Source organism: Bufo bufo, chromosome 3, assembly GCF_905171765.1.
Source record: "Bufo bufo chromosome 3, aBufBuf1.1, whole genome shotgun sequence".
In the NCBI taxonomy this organism is placed as follows: Eukaryota; Metazoa; Chordata; class Amphibia; order Anura; family Bufonidae; genus Bufo; species Bufo bufo.
Window position 1 is genome coordinate 427821405 of NC_053391.1, and position 22067 is coordinate 427843471.

The window sequence follows — 22067 nt, forward strand, 5'->3', positions numbered from 1 at the left end:
GTGCGTGATCAATGACTGTGGTGATCACCCCATATAGACTCCCTGATCACCCCCCTGTCATTGATTACCCCCCCTGTCATTGATCACCCCCCTGTAAAGCTCCATTCAGACGTCCGCATGATTTTTACGGATCCACTGATAGATGGATCGGATCCGCAAAACGCATATGGACGTCTGAATGAAGCCTTACAAGGGCGTGATCAATGACTGTGGTGATCACCCCATATAGACTCCCTGATCACCCCCCTGTCATTGATTACCCCCCTGTAAAGCTCCATTCAGATGTCCGCATGATTTTTACGGATCCACTGATAGATGGATCGGATCCGCAAAACGCATACGGACGTCTGAATGGAGCCTTACAGGGGCGTGATCAATGACTGTGGTGATCACCCCATATAGACTCCCTGATCACCCCCTGTCATTGATCACCCCCCTGTAAAGCTCCATTCAGATGTCCGCATGATTTTTACGGATCCACTGATAGATGGATCGGATCCGCAAAACGCATACGGACGTCTGAATGGAGCCTTACAGGGGTGTGATCAATGACTGTGGTGATCACCCCCCCTGTCATTGATCACCCCCCTGTAAAGCTCCATTCAGACGTCCGCATGATTTTTACGGATCCACTGATAGATGGATCGGATCCGCAAAACAGACAACTTTTCCCATTTTTTTATACAAAGTTGGCATTTGACCAAGATATTTATCTCACCCAGCATGGGTATATGTAAAATGACACCCCAAAACACATTCCCCAACTTCTCCTGAGTACGGCGATACCACATGTGTGGCACTTTTTTGCAGCCTAGGTGGGCAAAGGGGCCCATATTCCAAAGAGCACCTTTCGGATTTCACTGGTCATTTTTTACAGAATTTGATTTCAAACTCCTTACCACACATTTGGGCCCCTAGAATTCCAGGGCAGTATAACTACCCCACAAGTGACCCCATTTTGGAAAGAAGACACCCCAAGGTATTCGCTGATGGGCATAGTGAGTTCATGGAAGTTTTTATTTTTTGTCACAAGTTAGTGGAATATGAGACTTTGTAAGAAAAAAAAAAAAAAAAAAAAAAATCATAATTTTCCGCTAACTTGTGACACAAAATAAAAAGTTCTATGAACTCACTATGCCCATCAGCGAATACCTCAGGGTGTCTACTTTCCGAAATGGGGTCATTTGTGGGGTGTTTGTACTGTCTGGGCATTGTAGAACCTCAGGAAACATGACAGGTGCTCAGAAAGTCAGAGCTGCTTCAAAAAGCGGAAATTCACATTTTTGTACCATAGTTTGTAAACGCTATAACTTTTACCCAAACCATTTTTTTTTTACCCAAACATTTTTTTTTATCAAAGACATGTAGAACAATAAATTTAGAGCAAAATTTATATATGGATCTCGTTTTTTTTGCAAAATTTTACAACTGAAAGTGAAAAATTTCTTTTTTTTGCAAAAAAAATCGTTAAATTTCGATTAATAACAAAAAAAGTAAAAATGTCAGCAGCAATGAAATACCACCAAATGAAAGCTCTATTAGTAAGAAGAAAAGGAGGTAAAATTCATTTAGGTGGTAAGTTGCATGACCGAGCAATAAACGGTGAAAGTAGGGTAGGTCAGAAGTGTAAAAAGTGGCCTGGTCTTTCAGGGTGTTTAAGCCATGGGGGCTGAGGTGGTTAATATGTATTGGTTGGTGAAAAGTGGATATGTAAGCTCTGTGGACAAAATCAGTTATAGGGTCCATTCACACGTCTGTGGTGTGTTGCGGACCCGCAAATTGCGGATCCGCAACACACCCGGCCGGCACCCGCTATAGAAATGCCTATTCTTGTCTGCAGCTGCGGACAAGAATAGGACATGTTCTATCTTTTGCGGAGCTGCGGACCGGAAGTTTGGGGCCAAACCCGAAAGTTTGGGGCCACGCTCCGCAAATGCGGAACCGGAGAGCACATAGTGTGCTCTCCGCTTCACGTCCGGGCCCATAGAGAATGAATGGGTCCGCACCCGTTCCGCAAAATTGCGGAACGGGTGCGGACCCTTTTGCAGACGTGTGAATGGACCCTTAAGGTGGTAAAATGACAGGGTACATAAAGGATGAAATTATTCCGTGGATGAGTGATAGATTCTGAAACAAGCCTTGATGCACAGGCCAGGTTTTTCAGGGCAGGTTTTCGCAATGGTGAATGGTGTCTTTCCTTATCCCCCTTTTGGAACACACCCTGCATCTTTTTTGGGTCCTTCCCTTTCTCGCTGTTTGGGGGAGTTCACCAGGAAAATGTTGCCCTGGTACAACTCGGGCACCGTAACTTGCAGAAGTACTGGAGCCCTCGATTGCTTGCTTAGAAAAAATTAGGGCCTTTATCACTACCTCTTGAAACTGTAGGAATTTTCTTGGCTAGCCTCTAGATTAAAAAAGCACAAACGCATTGTACAGCACCATCTGTACAAGGTGCACGGACAGCTTTTTGTACTACACTTATTTTTCATGTGGCATTGTAGGGCTCCAGAACTTGATCTGAAAAATCAACCCCCCCATGTGTTTATTGTAGTCCAGAATGCAGTCTGGCTTGGGGACAGTGGTTGTGGTATCTCGTACAGCGGCAGGGGAGCTGTTGTTAGTGTGAATAGTGGTCAGTAAATGGACATCCCTCTTGTCCTTGTACTTAACCACCAACATGTTCTCATTGAGGAGAGCACGGCTTTTGCTTTTTCTTAGTGGTTGCCCTACCAGGGATCTAGGGAGGCCTCTCTGATTTTCGCGTACTGTGCCGCACACCACAGTACCTCTGGAAGCTAGAGACCTGGAACAGTGGTATACTCGTGTAGTAATTATCCACGTAGAGATGGTAACCCTTATCCAGCAGTGGGTGCAGTAAGTCCCACACTATCTTCCGACTAACACCTAGGACGGGGGGCATTCTGGAGGTTCAATCCGGGTGTCCCTCCCTTCGTAAACCCGGAACTTGTGAGAGCTAATCTCACAGATTTTATAAATTTTTATGCCATACCTTGCCCGCTTGCTGGGCAGGTACTGGCGGAATCTTATCCTCCTTTTGAAAAGTAATAGGGATTTGTCTACGCAGCCATTTTTTTCCTGGGGTGTACACTTCTGAAAACTTTGTGTTGACGTTGTCAAGGATGGGCCTAATTTTGTACAGACGGTCAAATGCGGGGTCATTCTGGGGTGGGCACTGTGCATTATTGTTGTAATGCAAAAATTTCAGGATTGCTTGGAACCGTCGAACCTATTTATTTATAAGAACATGTTTTTTTCTTTCCCGGAGAACCCCTTTAATAGCTACTGAAAAGTTACCTTTGCAGAACAGTAAACCAGGACTTATTATTAGACCTAGTGGCAAATGTAAAAATTGCAGGATTATGTACCTGGTCCCTCAAGTTACAATATTAATTGGTTCCAGGATGACCATTGTACAGGGTGGGCCATTTATATGGATACACCTTAATAAAATGGGAATGGTTGGTGATATTAACTTCCTGTTTGTGGCACATTAGTATATGTGAGGGGGGAAACTTTTCAAGATGGGTGGTGACCATGGCGGCCATTTTGAAGTCGGCCATTTTGAATCCAACTTTTGTTTTTTTTAATAGGAAGAGGGTCATGTGACACATCAAACTTATTGGGAATTTCACAAGAAAAAACAATGGTGTGCTTGGTTTTAACGTAACTTTATTCTTTCATGAGTTATTTACAAGTTTCTGACCACTTATAAAATGTGTTCAATGTGCTGCCCATTGTGTTGGATTGTCAATGCAACCCTCTTCTCCCACTCTTCACACACTGATAGCAACACCGCAGGAGAAATGCTAGCACAGGCTTCCAGTATCCGTAGTTTCAGGTGCTGCACATCTCGTATCTTCACAGCATAGACAATTGCCTTCAGATGACCCCAAAGATAAAAGTCTAAGGGGGTCACTGGATATGCGAAATTGCTACATGATGATGTGTTTCCCTCTTTATGCACTGAGGCTGGCACGTTCCCTAAGTTTTTCCAGCAAGATGGTGCACCCACCACCACATTATGGGTGTCAGGTCCGAGCATTCCTAGATGAACAGTTTCCTGGAAAGTGGATTGGTCATCGTGGGCCAGTTGAATGGCCCCCAAGGTCTCCCGATCTGACCCCCTCAGACTTTTATCTTTGGGGTCATCTGAAGGCAATTGTCTATGCTGTGAAGATACGAGATGTGCAGCACCTGAAACTACGGATACTGGAAGCCTGTGCTAGCATTTCTCCTGCGGTTTTGCTATCAGTGTGTGAAGAGTGGGAGAAGAGGTTTGCATTGACATCCAACACAATGGGCAGCACATTGAACACATTTTATAAGTGGTCAGAAACTTGTAAATAACTCATGAAAGAATAAAGTTACGTTAAAACTAAGCACACCATTGTTTTTCTTGTGAAATTCCCAATAAGTTTGATGTGTCACATGACCCTCTTCCTATTGAAAAAACAAAAGTTGGATTCAAAATGGCTGACTTCAAAATGGCCGCCATGGTCACCACCCATCTTGAAAAGTTTCCCCCCTCACATATACTAATGTGCCACAAACAGGAAGTTAATATCACCAACCATTCCCATTTTATTAAGGTGTATCCATATAAATGGCCCACCCTGTATATTGAAACCATTGTAAGTTGAGTAATAGGTTCCAAAGCCCCAAAATGTCATCCAAGAGAAAATTAGGATTTAAAAAAAATAAGTAGATAACTAATATAGATAATACAAGTTATAAATAATAGTCAGGACTAGCTGCTAACTAGTAACTAATAAAACTAATACAGCTATTTACTAGAAAAGTGGCCTTGATTGGTTGGTTCTGAGTCTGAGGCATTGTATGTCTGGTTTCAAATTACAATGGATCAGGAAAGACCATTGTATGTTGAAAATATTGTATTCTGAGGCCATTGTATCTTGAGGGATCACTGTATAGTGACATGGAAAATGTAAAAAAATAAATAAAGAAAAAAATCACCACAAATTCAAAAAAAAATGGTTTAACACAAAAATATTATTTAAACAATAGGTACTTTACTGATGAAATATTCTCTTTAATGCCTGTGGATTTAGAATAGGATCTCATAAAAGCTTCTGTAGATATAGGAGGTCATTTATTATCACATATAGGTCACCTTTTGGCATATAAAAGTTGAAAATTTTGTTGTACAGGATTTTTGCTTCAAAATCTGCGACTTTTTCCTGCTCACACCATTTTTCCCAGGTGCCGAGAAAACGGGACATGATGTGGGCGGGTAAGCGGGTTGGCTGGCATGCCCGGCTCATTTTGCATGCCTATACATAACTGTGTCAGCTCCACCGGCAGTGCAGAGGGACTTAAAACTGGCGTGAAAAACACCAGTCTTTATAAATGTCCCCCATAATGTGTAGGTGTCTCAATACTTCTGTCCATGCAGTCTAACTTCAAAAATTCAAAAATACATTTTAAAATGAATGAAAACTATAATTAGATTATGTTCAGTGGTGATTTGAGTGCTTGAAAGTTTGTAAACTCTTCAAAAGTTTCTATATTTCTGCATAAACTTGACCTAAAACTACATTAGATTTTAACACAAGTCTTAAAAGTAGATAAGGATAGCCATATCAAATAAATGAGTCAAAAATATAACATCTGGTCATTTATTTATCGAGGAAAATCCAATATGACATGTCTTTGAGTGGCAAAAGTTTATGAACCTTTAGGATTAGCAGATAGTCTGAAGGTGAAATTAGAGCCCGTTGTTTTCAACCGGTGGGATGATAATCAGGTGTGGATAGGCTACCAAATTAGGATTCAGATCCAGGCTCGGACTGGCCCACAGGGGAACAGGGGAATCCCCCGGTGGGCCCCTGAGAAAGGTGGGCACCCAGTCCACTAGCACAGCATCTCAAATAACCTACATCAATATAAAACTGGGTAGACTATCCAGTTTATTATTATAGACTCATTGGAAGGTTAAGATGGCCTCTAGGAATAGAGGCAGGCCAACCAGTATCTTCTCTTCCGTGGGACCCCCCTTTTAAAGTTGTTGCAAGGACCCTCATAATCAATCATTTTGTAGCGTCTTGTTGCTGTCTTCCTCTGTGTATGCAGGTAATATTTGCATTTCGCTGAACAGTGGGCCCCCAGAATGAGTTTTATTGGTGGGCCCTAGGCATCCAAGTCCGACAGTGTTCATATCCTTCTATTTAATTTAACGTTTCAATATACTCAACATGTTATTTTACTGTATATGGTCTGTTTTTTTCAGTGGAAATGTGAAAAAGTTAAAATGTTTAGTAGCTGGTACATTAATCTTTGAAGAATATTTTACCCTTTGCACCATTGATTTCCTATGACCAGCTCCAGAGATACAGGTTAAGCTTCATTATTTAGACCTATAGCCGTACTCTACAGATAATAAAGCAGTGCTGGTCTATACTTTTTGCTTTTCCTTCAACTAACATTTTCTCAAGAGAGAATGGGCAATTAGATGGCTACGTGTCACATGCATAAGAAATGAACTTGTAATGAATTGAAAACTATATAATGAAAAACAATAGAAAATAAATACTTCTGAGGTGTGTGTTTTGCTATGCAACAATTCATTATCCAGGATGTTGTGGGGACCAATAAATTGATAATTGTTCATTGTCGAATGCTCTGCATAACATTACCAGTGATGTGATGTGGTTACATATTCAGAAATTGTTAAACATGTACAAAATATGAGATACTCTGATAGAGAAGCCCAAGCAAAGTATTCACTATGTATTTACTAGTATATCTGTATATCTTGGTATAAATTGTAGTTTTCTAAATAAAAATATCAATCCAGGGGATGGTATTCTAGTCTATTAGTTAAGGCAGGGATGCCTAACCTGCGGCCCTCCAACTGTTGTAAAACTACAACTCCCATCATGCCCTGCTGTAGGCTGATAGCTGTAGGCTGTCCAGGCATGCTGGGAGTTGTAGTTTGGCAACCGCTGGAGGGCCGCAGGTTGACCATCACTAAGGTATATAAGGAACTAGAGTTTGGTAACTTTCCATAGACACCATATGCTTGATATCTTACAAAAATCATTAAAGGAATTCTGCAAGACCAGAGAACAATGTTCAGGGGCCTTGGCATGGTGCAAAAGTTAAAAAAAGAACATTCCAGGTCCAGCATTGAGCCCTGGTCTCTTATTTCCCCGCTACACCGCATGTGTGATTGCCAATTAGTGGCCTCAGTGGTGACCTGTATAAAAAAAAAAAAAACATGGAGGCACACTTCTAATACGGACGGAGTGCCAGCCACAGTAATAAACCATTAAATGAATATCTAAATAAACACTGCACATCACAAAGTAAAAGCAATACTTATTTTATTAAACAACACACAAAAGGGTTAAAATATTGTATACAATAATGACCTTGTGAGGGCAAAAAATAAATCCAATGCACAAATATGTGCACACCCAGTCCTAAATGCAGACAATTGTATGCTGCCAAAAGATACCAAATGCAATACATATGATATACATGACATCAAACAATAGCCATAATGCAAGTGTCTAGGCAGACAAAGTGCACAGGTAACGCACCCCACGTGTATCGCTGGAATCACCAGACCCCTGAGGAAGCTGCTGAGTCCAGCGATACACGTGGGGCACGTTACCTGTGCACTGAGCTCAACATGTCACACATGTCTAGGTGAGTCCAGAGGCAGCAGAGATGGAAGCTGGACAGAGAACACTCTAAGCAAATCAGTCATGCATAATTCCTGACCATTAGTTCCTGTCAGTTTCTTTTTTTTGCGGACCATATACAGAACCATTCAATGGGTCTGCAAAAAAAAAAATGAAGTTACTACGTGTGCATTATGTTTCCGTATGTCCGTATTTCCATTCAGCAAAAAAAATAGAACATGTCCTATTATTGTCCACATTACAGACAAGGATAGTACTGTTCTATCAAGGGCCAGCTGTTCCGTTCCGCAAAATGCGGAATGCACACGGACGTCATCCGTATTTTATGCGGATCTGTTTTTTGCAGACCGCAAAATTCATATGGTCGTGTGCATGAGGCCTTAGTACAAGGAATATGCAGACACCCTGTTTTCTTAGGGGGCAGTGCTGACTCATCAGTAGCCAGAGGCAGAGTTTAGTCACGTAAGTGTGAAGTAAAGCACATCAACGTCATGACCATGTGATGGTTGTCAGTAGCGCGATGATGCGCTTCAAAACTCAAAGATAGTCATGGAACACATATGCACCATGCGCATGCGCCAGCTACGTCAATTGTAAAAGCAAACTCAGTAAAGGAAAAGTTGCATGCCCAAAATGAAAGTGCTCGTGAAAAGGTACAAGTGTAAATACAAGGTGAACCATGGTTCATAATAGATCAAATGTCCCAAAATAAATAAAATGTCACATCTGACAATGCCAATGTGCAACATTTCTACAAATAAAAGCAACATCTGATAGCTCAGATTTGTCGATAGATAATAACCGACAGCCTTCTATTCTAAAAGATTGTGTCTTATGCATGACTGCTGCAACATTTTACTTAACATGCAGAATTAGAGAATCTATTGGATGATTCTTCAGCAATAAACTTATTTGCAGGCAGCAGATCTTGATTCGAAAGCACATCTGTCGCTGGAAAATCATGATCTTTCAGCATGCTGAAAGATCACGATTGCTCGATGAACGAGTGTTTGCTCCTTGATCGGGTAATCGGCAACAGTATTAGACGGTCAAATGATCGCTAACAAAGCGTTACTACGAAAGCTTGTTAGCGAACATGTGGCTGAAAATCTACGAGTATAATACAGGCTTAAGTTACGTCTCAAGGCCTGTTTCCAACTCATCTGTCTTGCTCCGCACCACAATGCGGACAGAAAAAGGCTGCTTGCAGCGTTATTCTGTTCGCGATGGGGACGCAGCCAAACAGAACGGAATGCATTATGGTGCATTCTGTTTCTATCAGTTCAGTTTTGTCCCCATTGACAATAAATCGGAACAAAACGGAAGCGGTTTCCCCTGCTATTAAAATCCTATAACGGGTCTCAATAGTGGAAAGGGAAAGCGCAAGTGTGAAAGTAGCCTAAATTGTATATAATGATGAAATAATAAACCACCTTCACCATGTCTTATTCTGCATGGTCTCATGGATCCTCATTGATGGTTTCTACAGAAAATAGGGACAAGTTCACATACATACAATAATAATTTGGTAATTTTTTTTTTTTAAATTGTATCTTTATTCTCTCTCCAGAAATCTGTTGGGGTAAATATACCAATTACCAATCCCACAATGGATGTCCTTAATTTCCATGTGCTTGTGAATGGTGATGGAATCACTGGAGATGATGTTTTCACTCTACAGCCAAGAGAAACTTTCTCCTATGTAGCAAAGTTTTCCCCAACTAAGACTGGGAGTTGTAATGGAAGGTATGTGAAAATATAGCAATGGAGTGCTTGTTACCTATGCACTGTATATGAAAGAGTGCAGGTGAAAGACTGTACCTTTAGAAATTTTCAAATTCTCACCCAGAGAGACTCACTACTGCATTCAAACTGGCATGGGGCACCAAGGTTTTTCTGCCCATTGACACATGCCAGTACAAGTATGGACTGTGAAAAAGCACATTTGGTATAGCTCTCACTGGACAATGGGACTCATTCTGGAGTTTTCTATGGGTCCTCTATGAATTCTGTGTATGCCCTAGACCAGTGATAGGCAAACTGCGGCTCTCCAGCTGTTGCAAAACTACAACTCCCACCATGCCCTGCTGTAGGCTGAAAGCTGTAGGCAGCCTTTGCATGCTGGGAGTTGTAGTTCTGCAACAGCTGGAGAGCCGCAGTTTGCCTATCACTGCCCTAGACCAAAGTAGATAACTTTTTCTTTTCCAAGGGAATCCTGCCTCTACGGCCTCATGCACACGGCCGTTGTGCGGCTGTTCCGTGCATTTGGGACCACAATTGCGATCCCCATTGCACGGGCAACATCCGTGCAGCGGGCTGGACATGTCATATTTATTTGTGGTGCGGAACAACGGAAAGAAACACCAAGGAAGCACTCCATAGTGCTTCCGGTGTTCCGTACCGTGACTCCGTTCCACATCTCCGGAATTAAAGTGAATAGGTCCACATCCGTGATGTGTGGTGCCGGCCCACCGTTTGCGAGCCGCAATACGGCCACGGCCGTCCAACGACCGTGTGCATGAGGCCTACCATTGTCAGTTGCTAGTAGAATTACTGTACGATTAGTTACACTCGAAAGTCATACAGTCAGGTGACCAAGCTCAATTTGTAATTGATTTTATAATATTGTGTTATGACCACTCAGTTAAGAGAATACTTGGACTTTACTTACTATTTATTACTACTAATATAACATGAGTAAGCATGTAAGTAGATCTGTATAGCAATTATATGTGTTTAAAGGGGTTGTCTTAGGAAAATTGCATTCATCGTGTAGAGGAAGTTAATATAAGCCACTTACTAATGTATTGTGATTGTCCATATTGCCTCCTTTGCTGGCTGGATTCATTTTTCCATCACATCATATACTGCTCGTATCCAAAGGTTACGACCAACCTGTAATTCAGAAGTAGTGGCCGTGCCTGCACTATTAGAAAAGGCGCCGGCCGCTCTGGTGGCTAGGCCTATAGGAGTGTGCATAGGGTGGAGCTATGTCCTATAGTGTGCAAGCAAGGCCACCATTGCTGGATTGCAGGGTGGTTGTAACCATGGAAACAGTGTATAATGTGGTGGAAAAATGAATCAAGCCAGTAGAGGAGGCAATATGGACAATCACAATTCATTAGTAAGTGCCTTGTATTAACTTTCTCTACATTATAGTTGCCATTTGCTGAAGTGAGACATCCCCCATGTTTAGATTTCCACCAACCTAAATAGGGATAGACTGTAGTACTGTTTTTTGTTATCTCACAATAAGATATATCAAGCTCATGCAATTACAGATTGCATAAGAGGAGGTTTGAACAGCTACTTGTTTTTATAACCTTATAAACTATGTTACTAAGATCTTTGCTCCAGAGGATTCTTTGACCACCTAGTTAGTCTATACTGTAAATCTCCTTTCCACTTTTGTGAAATAAGAAAGTACCACCACCACTGCAAGTGGCTTTACAGTGGCAAAAACAGATGAGCGAAGTTCTTAAAAATTAGATTCGGCTGCTTCGTCAAATTTTACAAAAAAATTAGCTTCGCAACTAATTACTTTGTCACAAAGCACATTTCATAGTAGCGGGCGCAATAATGGGGAACATCGTTTGTGCCACCCCCATCATTGAACCCCATAAGGTGCTGCATTCATTGCTGATCACAGCATCTTAAATTAATATTAAGGCCTTTCAGGGGTTAATAATGTAAAAAAAAATGAATCGTACTTTCCTTATCCATTTGAGTGTAGGATCCATCTTGCTTGAAGATCCAGCTTGAAATCTAGCACGGTGCATAATGACGTTATCACACTAGCGTAGTGCATAATGACGTAATCACTGGCCAGTGTGGTGATGTCATACGTCACCACGCATGATACTCTGCCTGTCCAAAAAAAAAGTTGCCACCTGGATTTTACTAAGCAGCCTTCTATTGGATAATTACTGCATGGGCGATTATCTTTCAGCTGGCAACAAGTTATTTAACCCCAACTGATACAAACTTAATGCTTCTCATTTCTTAAACAACCATGTCGAAAGACACATCTCGTGGTCGTGGAAAAGATGTTAGTCTGTTTGAGAAGGGTCAAATCATTGGCATGCATCAAGCAGAGAAAAGATCTAAGGAGGTTGCAAAAAATACTAAAATTGGGTTAAGAACTGTCCAGCGCATTATTAAAAACTGGAAGGATAGTGGGGACCCATCGTATTCGAGGAAGAAATGTGGCGGGAAAAAAATCCTGAATGATTGTGATTGGCGATCACTTAAACGTTCGTTGAAATCAAATCAAAGAAAAACAACAGTAGAACTGAGGGCTATGTTTAATAGTGAAAGTAAGAGCATTTCCACACGCACAATGTGAAGGGAACTCAAGGGATTGGGACTGAACAGCTGTGTAGCTGTAAGAAACCACTAATCAGTGAGGCAAACCAGAAATAAAGGCTTCAAATTGCTAGGGAGCATAAAGATTGGACTCTGGAGCAATAGAGGAAGGTCATGTGGTCTGATGAGTCAAGATTTACTCTGTTACAGAGTGATGGGCGCATCAGGGTAAGAAGAGAGGCAGATGAAGTGATGCACCCATCATGCCTAGTGCCTACTGTACAAGCCTGTGGGGGCAGTGCTATGATCTGGGGTTGATGCAGTTGGTCAGGTCTAGGTTCAGCAACAGTATGTGCTCCAAGAATGAGGTCAGCTGACTACCTGAACATACTGAATGACCAGGTTATTCCATCAATGGATTTGTTCTTCCTTGATGGTACAGGCATATTCCAAGATGACAATGCCAGGATTCATCGGGCTCAAATTGTGAAAGAGTGGTTCAGGGAGCATGAGACATCATTTTCAAACATGGATTGGCCACCACAGAGTCCAGACCTTAACCCCATTGAGAATCTTTGGGATGTGCTGGAGAAGGCTTTGCACAGCAGTCAGACTCTACCATCATCAATGCAAGATCTTGGTGAAAAATGAATGCAACACTGGATGGAAATAAATCATGTGACATTGCAGAAGCTTATTGAAAGAATGCCACAGCGAATACATGCCTTAATTAAAGCTAAAGGCAGTCCAACGAGTGTGTGACCTTTTTTTTTTGGTGGCGACTTTTTTTTGGACAGGCAGTGTATTTCGCGCATAATCCTCAAGAAAGATGGCCATGGTGGCGTCTTCGCGTTCAATAAAGTATTTTAAAATTCAGCTTTTTTTATATGAGTATTACTATGAACTGCAGTATTGATTCTACCATATGAGCATACTGTACATGTATGATATTGATGTATTCTATGTAGGGTTTTTATGAAAGCACTATTGAAGGGGTTGTCCCATGATTTCTCTGTCAGATCACACAAAATAAAATAAAAAAACTATTTTTTTGTTGGAATAATTTTATAATGCTCCTGTGTCTAGACATTTCTCTTACACCTTTATTTTGATGCCCTCTGTGCAGATGGCCACATGTGCAGAGGGCTCCTTAACAACAGGGTCGGACTGGTAACTTAAAGTGGCCCTGGAAAATAATCTAAAAGTGGCCCCAGATACCGCAGTGCAGCACAAAATACTGCCTAAATGTATTAATGCCGAAAGCACCATATCTTTATGTACCTGGCTTTTGGCCAAGAGTAGGGTTTAGGTGGCCCTCTGGGTGTCGGCCCACCAGGAAATTTCCCTGTAGGGTCTATGGCCATTCCCCCCTTACTTAACAATTAGTTAACAGCGCTATGTAGACACTGAAAATAATAATTACAGTAGAAAATTTAATCTGTTCTGCATGATCTAACAAAGAAATGCAATATTTCATCTTGGGACAACCCTTTTAAGTGACATTATTATATGGATGTTGCCTACCTGGACTACAGTGAGCACACAGCATTGATTTGTAACGTACAATGGTTGTATTGAGTGTAACACACACGCTTGGTGTTGGGTTATTCTTCAGTGCATTGGGAATTATTGTGTTCTGCTGGTGTCTGCTATTCTAACTTCTCATTTTTATTTTCTCAGTGTGATTTTTCAATGTGAAGCATTTGGAGAATTCTGGTACAATTTAGTGCTGACAGCAGAGAAGCCAGATTCTGTTACGATTCCTGAAGTATTCTGTGAACTGGGGAAGTAAGTGAAATGTTTCATATTACATTCAGAATATAACAAGTCACCAAACCTGTAAAATGTAAAATTACTCATATTGTGAATAATACCCTGCATTTCCCCAAAAGTATTTTCAGCAGAAAATAGTAAAGTGAACAGAATTGTACCATTTACACTCTAGAAAAATCTGCAAATACGGGTGTTGTTCTTGCAAGTGTTCTAACAAATAGGGCAGATTTACATTGGCAAAAACCAGGCTAGTTGGTAATTATAGCCTTTAATTTTACAAGTCATTTAAAATACACTTTTTACACAAATTCAATACAATGCAACTTTCATAAGCTACATATGAATTTTCCATTTTTGCTATCCTACAGATGGATGCGTCTCTCTCTTCCACTGGTGAATTCAACACAGGAAACCTATGAGTTATATGCTGTCAACAGTAACCCTGAGCACTTCTTGGTGGAATTGGATGGCAGTAAACCAGTAAGTAAAAATGTGGCCTAGAGTAATGACTTTATGAATCTTCATAACCTACTAAGACAAGTTATTACATTGAATCTTCTCCCCATCCTCGCTGCTCTTATCATCAAAAACTGTTCTTCAGTATGGAATTGATCACATACTTGAAAAAATATGAATAATGAACATGAATGCAACATTGTCAACTGGAAAGAGCCATAAAGTGGATAGGGGATTAGGATGATCATAATGTTCAATATTAGAAGACTGCAGTCCAGGGAATAAGAAGTGTAATGTCATCTATTGTAGGTATATTTTTTTTAAAGCGGTCGTCCATGAACAGGAACCCCTTTTCATAATTACACGCATAATGCACGGGTTAAAATAAAGAATCACCTGTGACTGGCGATCCGGTTTCAGTGCCGAGCTACCTTCTCATCTGCCCTGTTCCTGGCCAAACAATGGCCTCTGCAGTGACATGTGGAGGCACAGCATGTGACCACTGCCACCCTTAAAGCCTTTGATTGGCCAGCAGCAGTCCTTTAAGTTAGCCATATATAAATACATGTTCATTTAGCCTACAACTATTTTTTCTGATTCCACCACAAACATACATGCTCAGCCTAGCTTGGTTGTGTAGAAATCCAACAAAACTGATCATTGTCAGTTTCGCTGACAGTTTAATGTTTGTGGGGAGCTCTTAATTTTTCTGTCAATGTCACAGGCGGTGTTTACTAGTAAACACAAAAAGGTGCACCATAGGTTAATAACGTACAAATAATGAAGTTTTTTAAAAAAAAACTCCATCGTGGAGGCTCACCTTACTGGGATGTGCAAACTTTAGGCACAATGCTAGCAAGATTTCATCAAAGGTAATCTGGTTTCCTAGAAAGGTTGGTATGCAGCCACAGATGGAAGACTTCTTAACGGGGGTGCCTGAACTCCCCAAGAAGATGAAACTTGTAACAAAAGAACATCCCTCGGCGCAAGAACCAGCCAAATTGATCGTTGATGGAAAGGAAAGCTTCAGTATTTAATTTTTGATTTTGCAGGTAAAACAACGAGTTTCGGGGAAGTATCTCCCCTTCATCTGGTAAATAATGGCGTGGACTGTAATAGTTATTTAGATTTTTCTAGCGCTCACTTCAAAAAATGGAAGACTAATATCCGCTATATTCAATTTAAAAGACGTAAATGCTCTCTGGATAGTGACTTTACTACTCAAAGTGAGGTTATACAAAAAGATTATCCTCCAGGAATAATAGAATCTGCCTATAATAAAGCGAAAGCCCTGTCACTGTCACGAACTAGTGGGTGTGAACCCACTGTGCCACGTGTCCTACCTCCTCTAAGGGCGTTGTCTTAGTGAACCCCTCAATCTTCACAGTACCCCTGATTGTGGGGATAGACTTTCCCAAGGGGAAAACCAGATCGCTACCTCTTGAGGAGGATAGGCACACGAGGCAGCTGGTCCAGGCGGACCAGGAGGTTCCTGAGAAAGGTACCAGAGGACAGGCATTGTCAGCAGGCTGAGTCGTTTAAAAGGAGCAACAGTGCAGGACCGAAGGATGAGGCAGAGGTGAAGTCAGACAGGCAAAAGGTCAGGGCATGTGGCATAGGTACAGGTCAGGCAATCCGGGTCGGCAACAGGAGAGTCAAGGCAAGCAGGCAGGGATCAAACGGGTAGCCGAATCCAGGAACACAAATACAAGTCAGGAACACAAGCAGATATCAGGAACCTTTGCACGACATAAGGACCTTGACACTGAGGCATCTGGGAAGAGGGCTGAGCCACTTATACATGTGCAGGGGGGCTGGGATTAGTCCGCGACGTCACATGACCTAACCCATAAAGCCCAGGAAGTGACGCACGCTGGCCATTAAGGAAGTGCTGCAGGAAACAAGCAGCAAGCATGCTGTGGCCAGGGTTGAAAGGAAACTGTGGCGTAGATCCCAGAACAACAGTACCTACACAGATAGAGCCCAGGAATGCAGCGGTAAATGGGAAGCACTGGCCGCAGATCACTGCTGAACACAAGCAGATATCAGGGACCTTAGCACGACATAAGGACCTTGACACTGAGGCATCTGGGAAGAGGGCTGAGACACTTATACATGTGCAGGGGGGGCTAGGATTAGTTCGCAACGTCACATGACCTAACCCATAAAGCCCAGGAAGTGACGCGCGCTGGCCATTAAGGAAGTGCTGCAGGAAAAAAGCAGCAAGCATGCTGTGGGCAGGGTTGAGAGGAAACTGTGGAGTAGATCCCAGAACAACAGTACCTACACAGATCACAGATAGAGCCCAGGAATGCAACGGTAAATGGGAAGCACTGGCCGCAGATCACTGCTGAACACGGCGCCTGGGACTGCGGCTGTAAGCAGAGGAACAGGAGCTCACAGCAGCCTCTGTTACAGTCACAAGAAGAGTACCTATCCAAAAATAGAAATAAAAGTGTAACTGAACTTGAGAAGAACAAAAAGAAAGTATACTGTACAAATGTTATTACCACATACAATAGCTACCATAATGCTATCAGGAGTATACTATACAAACATTGGCACATCTTCAAAAGGGATCCCCATTTAAATAAGAACTTGCCCACTCGAACCCCCACTCACATTCAGGAGATTAAAAACTTGCAAAAACATTCTTGCACCCAGCAAACTAAGATCATTTCCACCTAATAGTACAAAGCTTCAGAATAGGGTATCCACTTCTAAACCATTGGGCAGTTTTAAATGCAATCAACCCAAATTTTTATGCTGTGACACTATATGCACCTACACTTTGTTCCGTAGTAAATCCAATGGAGATTCATTTTCTATGAAAAGTCACCTCAATTGTGGGTCAGCAAATGTTGTTTACCTTTTACAATGCCCATGTGGTCTACAGTACATTGGACGCACCATCTAAACATTGCGCAATAGGCTGAATAAACACAGATCTAATATTTAAAATAATTTTTTACAACATATCGTCTCTAGACATTCTGTAGATCATCAGGACATGTTTTCTGGCTTTACAATTGCCAATTGAGCAAGTAGATGCAAACTGACGCAATATTGTTCTGACATTAAGAAGGCGTGAAATGTTTTGGATGTACAAGCTGAATTGCGTCAACCCACATAGCCTCACCAAGGCTTTAGGGATCAATCTTTGAATAACGTACAGCACTTTTGACATGTATTCTTTTATTATTTATTATTCATCATTTAGCATGTATTTATTATTATCATATCAATTGGAATTTTAACTTTTTTCCTTTGACCCTCGTTTTAACATATTTACCTTTATTTAGTCATTTAGTTATTGTACTTGAATGTTGTGTTCATATTGTGCATATTGTATGTATGCGTGTCTTTCATTTTTAAGAACATGCATGCATACATTATAATTTCTTATCAGTTTTTGGAGTTCATTTCCTTTATTAAAAAAACTATATATTGAAAAATCATTAATTTATTGTTTTATTTATCATGATTGCTTCCCCTTTTCATGTTATGCATAACAATTTCTTTTTTTTATAAAATATCTTGATCATTATATATACAGTTGCAAGAAAAAGTATGTGAACCCTTTGGAATTATATGGATTTCTGCACAAATTGGTCATAAAATGTGATCTGATCTTCATCTAAGTCACAACAATAGACAATCACAGTCTGCTTAAACTAATAACACACAAAGAATTAAATGTTACCATGTCTTTATTGAACACATCATGTAAACATTCACAGTGCAGGTGGAAAAAGTATGTGAACCCCTAGACTAATGACATCTCTAAGAGCTAATTGGAGTGAGGTGTCAGCCAACTGGAGTCCAATCAATGAGATGAGATTGGCGGCGTTGGTTACAGCTGCCCTGCCCTATAAAAAACACACACCAGTTCTGGGTTTGCTTTTCACAAGAAGCATTGCCTGATGTGAATGATGCCTCACACAAAAGAGCTCTCAGAATACCTACAAATAATAATTGTTGACTTGCATAAAGCTGGAAAGGGTTATAAAGTATCTCCAAAAGCCTTGCCGTTCATCAGTCCATGGTAAGACAAATTGTCTATAAATGGAGAAAGTTTAACACTGCTGCTACTTTCCCTAGGAGTGGCCGTCCTGTAAAGATGACTGCAAGAGCACAGCGCAGACTGCTCAATGAGGTGAAGAAGAATCCTAGAGTGTCAGCTAAAGACTTACAAAAGTCTCTGGCATATGCTGACATCCCTGTTAGCGAATCTACGATACATAAAACACTAAACAAGAATCGATTTCATGGGAGGATATCACAGAGGAAGCCACTGCTGTCCAAAAAAAACATTGCTGCATGTTTACAGTTTGCACAAGAGCACCTGGATGTTCCCCAGCAGTACTGGCAAAATATTCTGTGGACAGATGAAACCAAAGTTGAGTTGTTTGGAAGAAAAACACAAAACTATGTGTGGAGAAAAAGAAGCAGAGCACACCAACATCAAAGCCTCATCCCAACTTTGAAGTATGGTGTTGGGGGCATCATGGTTTGGGGCTGCTTTGCTGTGTCAGGGCCTGGATGGATTGCTATAATCGAAGGAAAAATGAATTCCCAAGTCTATCAAGACATTTTTCAGGAGAACTTAAGGCCATCTGTCCACCAGCTGAAGCTCAACAGAAGATGGGTGTTGCAACAGGGCAACGACCCAAAGCATAGAAGTAAATCAACAGCAGAATGGCTTAAACAGAAGAAAATACGCCTTCTGGAGTGGCCCATTCAGAGTCCTGACCTCAACCCGGTTGAGATGCTGTGGCATGACCTCAAGAAAGCGATTCACACCAGACATCCCAAGAATATTGCTGAACTGAAACAGTTCTGTAAAGAGGAATGGTCAAGAATTACTCCTGCCCGTTGTGCACGTCTGATCTGCAACTATAGGAAACATTTGGTTGAAGTTATTGCTGCCAAAGGAGGTTCAACCAGTTATTAAATCCAAGTGTTCACATACTTTTTCCACCTGCACTGTGAATGTTTACATGGTGTGTTCAATAAAAACATGGTAACATTTAATTCTTTGTGTGTTATTAGTTTAAGCAGACTGTGATTGTCTATTGTTGTGACTTAGATGAAGATCAGATTACATTGTATGACCAATTTGTGCAGAAATCCATATCATTCCAAGGGGTTCACATACTTTTTCTTGCAACTGTATAATATACTTATAGTTATATTTTTATTCATATTACTCCCAAATTCCTTTTTTTTCCCCATATATTTAAAATATCTATCTGTCCCTTATATTCATCTATATCAGTTAAGCCTTTAATCGCGTTTATTGGAGCCCAAATGTATGGCTTTTACTTCCTCTGGCTTCCTGTAGTCCTGACCTCAGATTATGCCATACATTCTGTAGTTCTGACCTCAGATTAAGCCATACATTCTGTAGTCCTGACCTCAGATTAAGACATACATTCGGTAATTCTGACCTCAGATTAAGACATACATTCTGTAGTCCTGACCTCAGATTAAGCCAGGGGCGGATTGACCATAGACTTTACAGGGAAATTTCCCGGTGGGGCAATGCGCAGGGGGCCGCCTGGACCATTCTCACGGCCGGCCAGTGAAAGTTTTTGGGGATGCATTTTGTGCAGCTGGCAGCATTTTGTGATGGACTGTGGTATTTGGCTCTGTTGGGGTGGTATAATGTGCTGCAATATGGTATTGCTGGCCCTGCCTTCAATCAATTTGATCCTGACTACAAAATAGGGCCACTTTTTGTATTTTTTCCAGGGCCACTTTAAGTTCCCAATCCGCCCATGTATTAAGCCATACATTCTGTAGTCCTGACCTCAGATTAAGCCATACATTCTGTAGTCCTGACCTCAGATTAAGCCATACATTCTGTAGACCTAACCTCAGATTAAGCCATACATTCTGCTACACAGCTACATCTTGTAGTGTTCTGTTCCCTGGCAACGCGGCATCATGTGATCACAATTGCAGTCAAGTGAGCACTCCCTGCTCGGCGATCCCTCTGGCACTGGCCGGACGCCGATTTAAGACTCATATTAGCTTATTCCTTATTCTTTGTGGCCATAGCCAGCTGATATGAAGCATTTTATGAGAATGAGATGTTTTATTTATTGTTTTAAAATTGATTCAAGTTGGGGATTCTCTGGGTACTCTGGGACTGCCCCCTCATCCCCTTTGAACTGTTTTTGGCATTTTTTTAAGTGTATATATTAAAGATGAGTGAATCGAATCAGACGAAGTGGAATTCAATCCGAATTTCAGGAAAAATTTCCTCGCGCTTCATGGTAACGAATCGCAATTTTTCCTAAAATGGCAGCTACAATGGCAGCTATATGTGTGAAGACATGGGGCAAGGAACTCTGGGAAAGCGGGCTGACCCATAATGCCATGCATGCAGCCAATAAGCAGCGAGCCATCCCTGTGATGTCACAGCCCTAAAAATACGACTACCATCTTAGAATCAGACATTTTCAAGCGTTCTGAGTGCAGGGACAGACATGAGAAGGCACTAGGAACAGCAATTGGAAACCTCTTTGTGGAAAAAAAAAATGGAAAACACAATTTATAAGTGCGGGGAAAGGATAGGGAGGAATCATTTCACAGCATCTTAGTGCAGGGAGAGATGTCAGAAGGAGCTAGGGACAGTGCCAGAAAAGTGATTTACAAGTGCAGGGAAAGGATAGGGAGGAATCATTTCACAGCATCTTAGTGCAGGGAGAGATGTCAGAAGGCGCTAGAGTCAGTGCTAGAAAAGCTATTTACAAGTGCAGGGAAAGATTATTTGGGGATCCAAATAGCCGTTATACAGCTCTGTCATTCCAGCAATTTGTTATTGAGGTGCAAGTGCTATGTTGAAAAGCCTTTAGTGGCTTATATCTTTTCAAACAAGAAAAATATGTACGCGCAGTTCACTTCTGCAGTTATATGTGCTGAAAGCGTACAGAAAGAAAAAAACATACGCACTTCACTGGTGCACTTATTTGTGGGAAAAGCTTTTTTTTTTTTTTTTTTTAATTAGTAAATATTTTATTTTCTTCAATGGTGATTACAAAAACTTTTCAACAGAGCCGGAAACAAAAAGATACCAAAAAAGGCTTATACACATATAAAAAACATATTACTATAGTTTCAACATCATTACAAACAATACCATTAAATCCATCTCTATAGACTCAAACCTAATACCTTTGAGCCCATCCATTCCCCCCCTTCCCTTCCCTTAGTTGCTGTCGCTGGTAGCCCGAACCCCATACCCCCCCGTACCCGTCCTGATGGTCCTCCCGTCAAACCAACATAGTCAGTCCATCTCGCCTCTACAAAACAGAAAAGAGTCGCATGCCCAACCTTCTCCGCCTCTCAACCTCCTCATAGATCTTTATTTGGGACATAATCCGTCTCCACTTCTCAAATACCGGAGAAATGGGGATCCCCATCTCTTAACTATCAAAGCCTTAGCGATCAGGCAGCCCTTCAGTCAGCTCAATTGATGTGTAGAAGAGTTAGGATTTTCTGGTATAAAGACACCCAGAATTACGGAGATCATATCCGGTGCACATGATTGGGGAAAATCCCCCTGCAATGCTGTAAATACCTGCTCCCAAAAGCGCTTTATCACACTACATTCCCATAAAAGGTGAGTGTATCCAACATTGGGGCTACCGCACTTTTGACAGAAAAATTCATGACCTCTGTTGTTAGCGAACTTAGCCTGCATTTGTGGTGTATAGTATAACCTGTGTAAGATCTTAAACTGAATCAATCTATAGCTGGATGCAGATACTACCCTTTTGATGTTTTTAAAGATCTGTGGCCAGGGGAGGGGGGAGGTTTTCAGTTCCTGCTCCCATT

General features: G+C 41.4%; 1 protein-coding gene across 1 annotated transcript in view; it reads left to right on the forward strand.

Annotated features, from left to right (window-relative positions):
- The window catches only part of CFAP47 (cilia and flagella associated protein 47), a 572366-nt gene that overhangs the window by 393343 nt on the left and 156956 nt on the right, over positions 1-22067 (forward strand). Inside the window, exons 53-55 of the mRNA XM_040424993.1 lie at positions 9259-9434; positions 13674-13781; positions 14135-14246. Coding sequence (XP_040280927.1) covers positions 9259-9434; positions 13674-13781; positions 14135-14246 — 396 coding nt within the window. The remainder of the gene's footprint in view (positions 1-9258; positions 9435-13673; positions 13782-14134; positions 14247-22067) is intronic.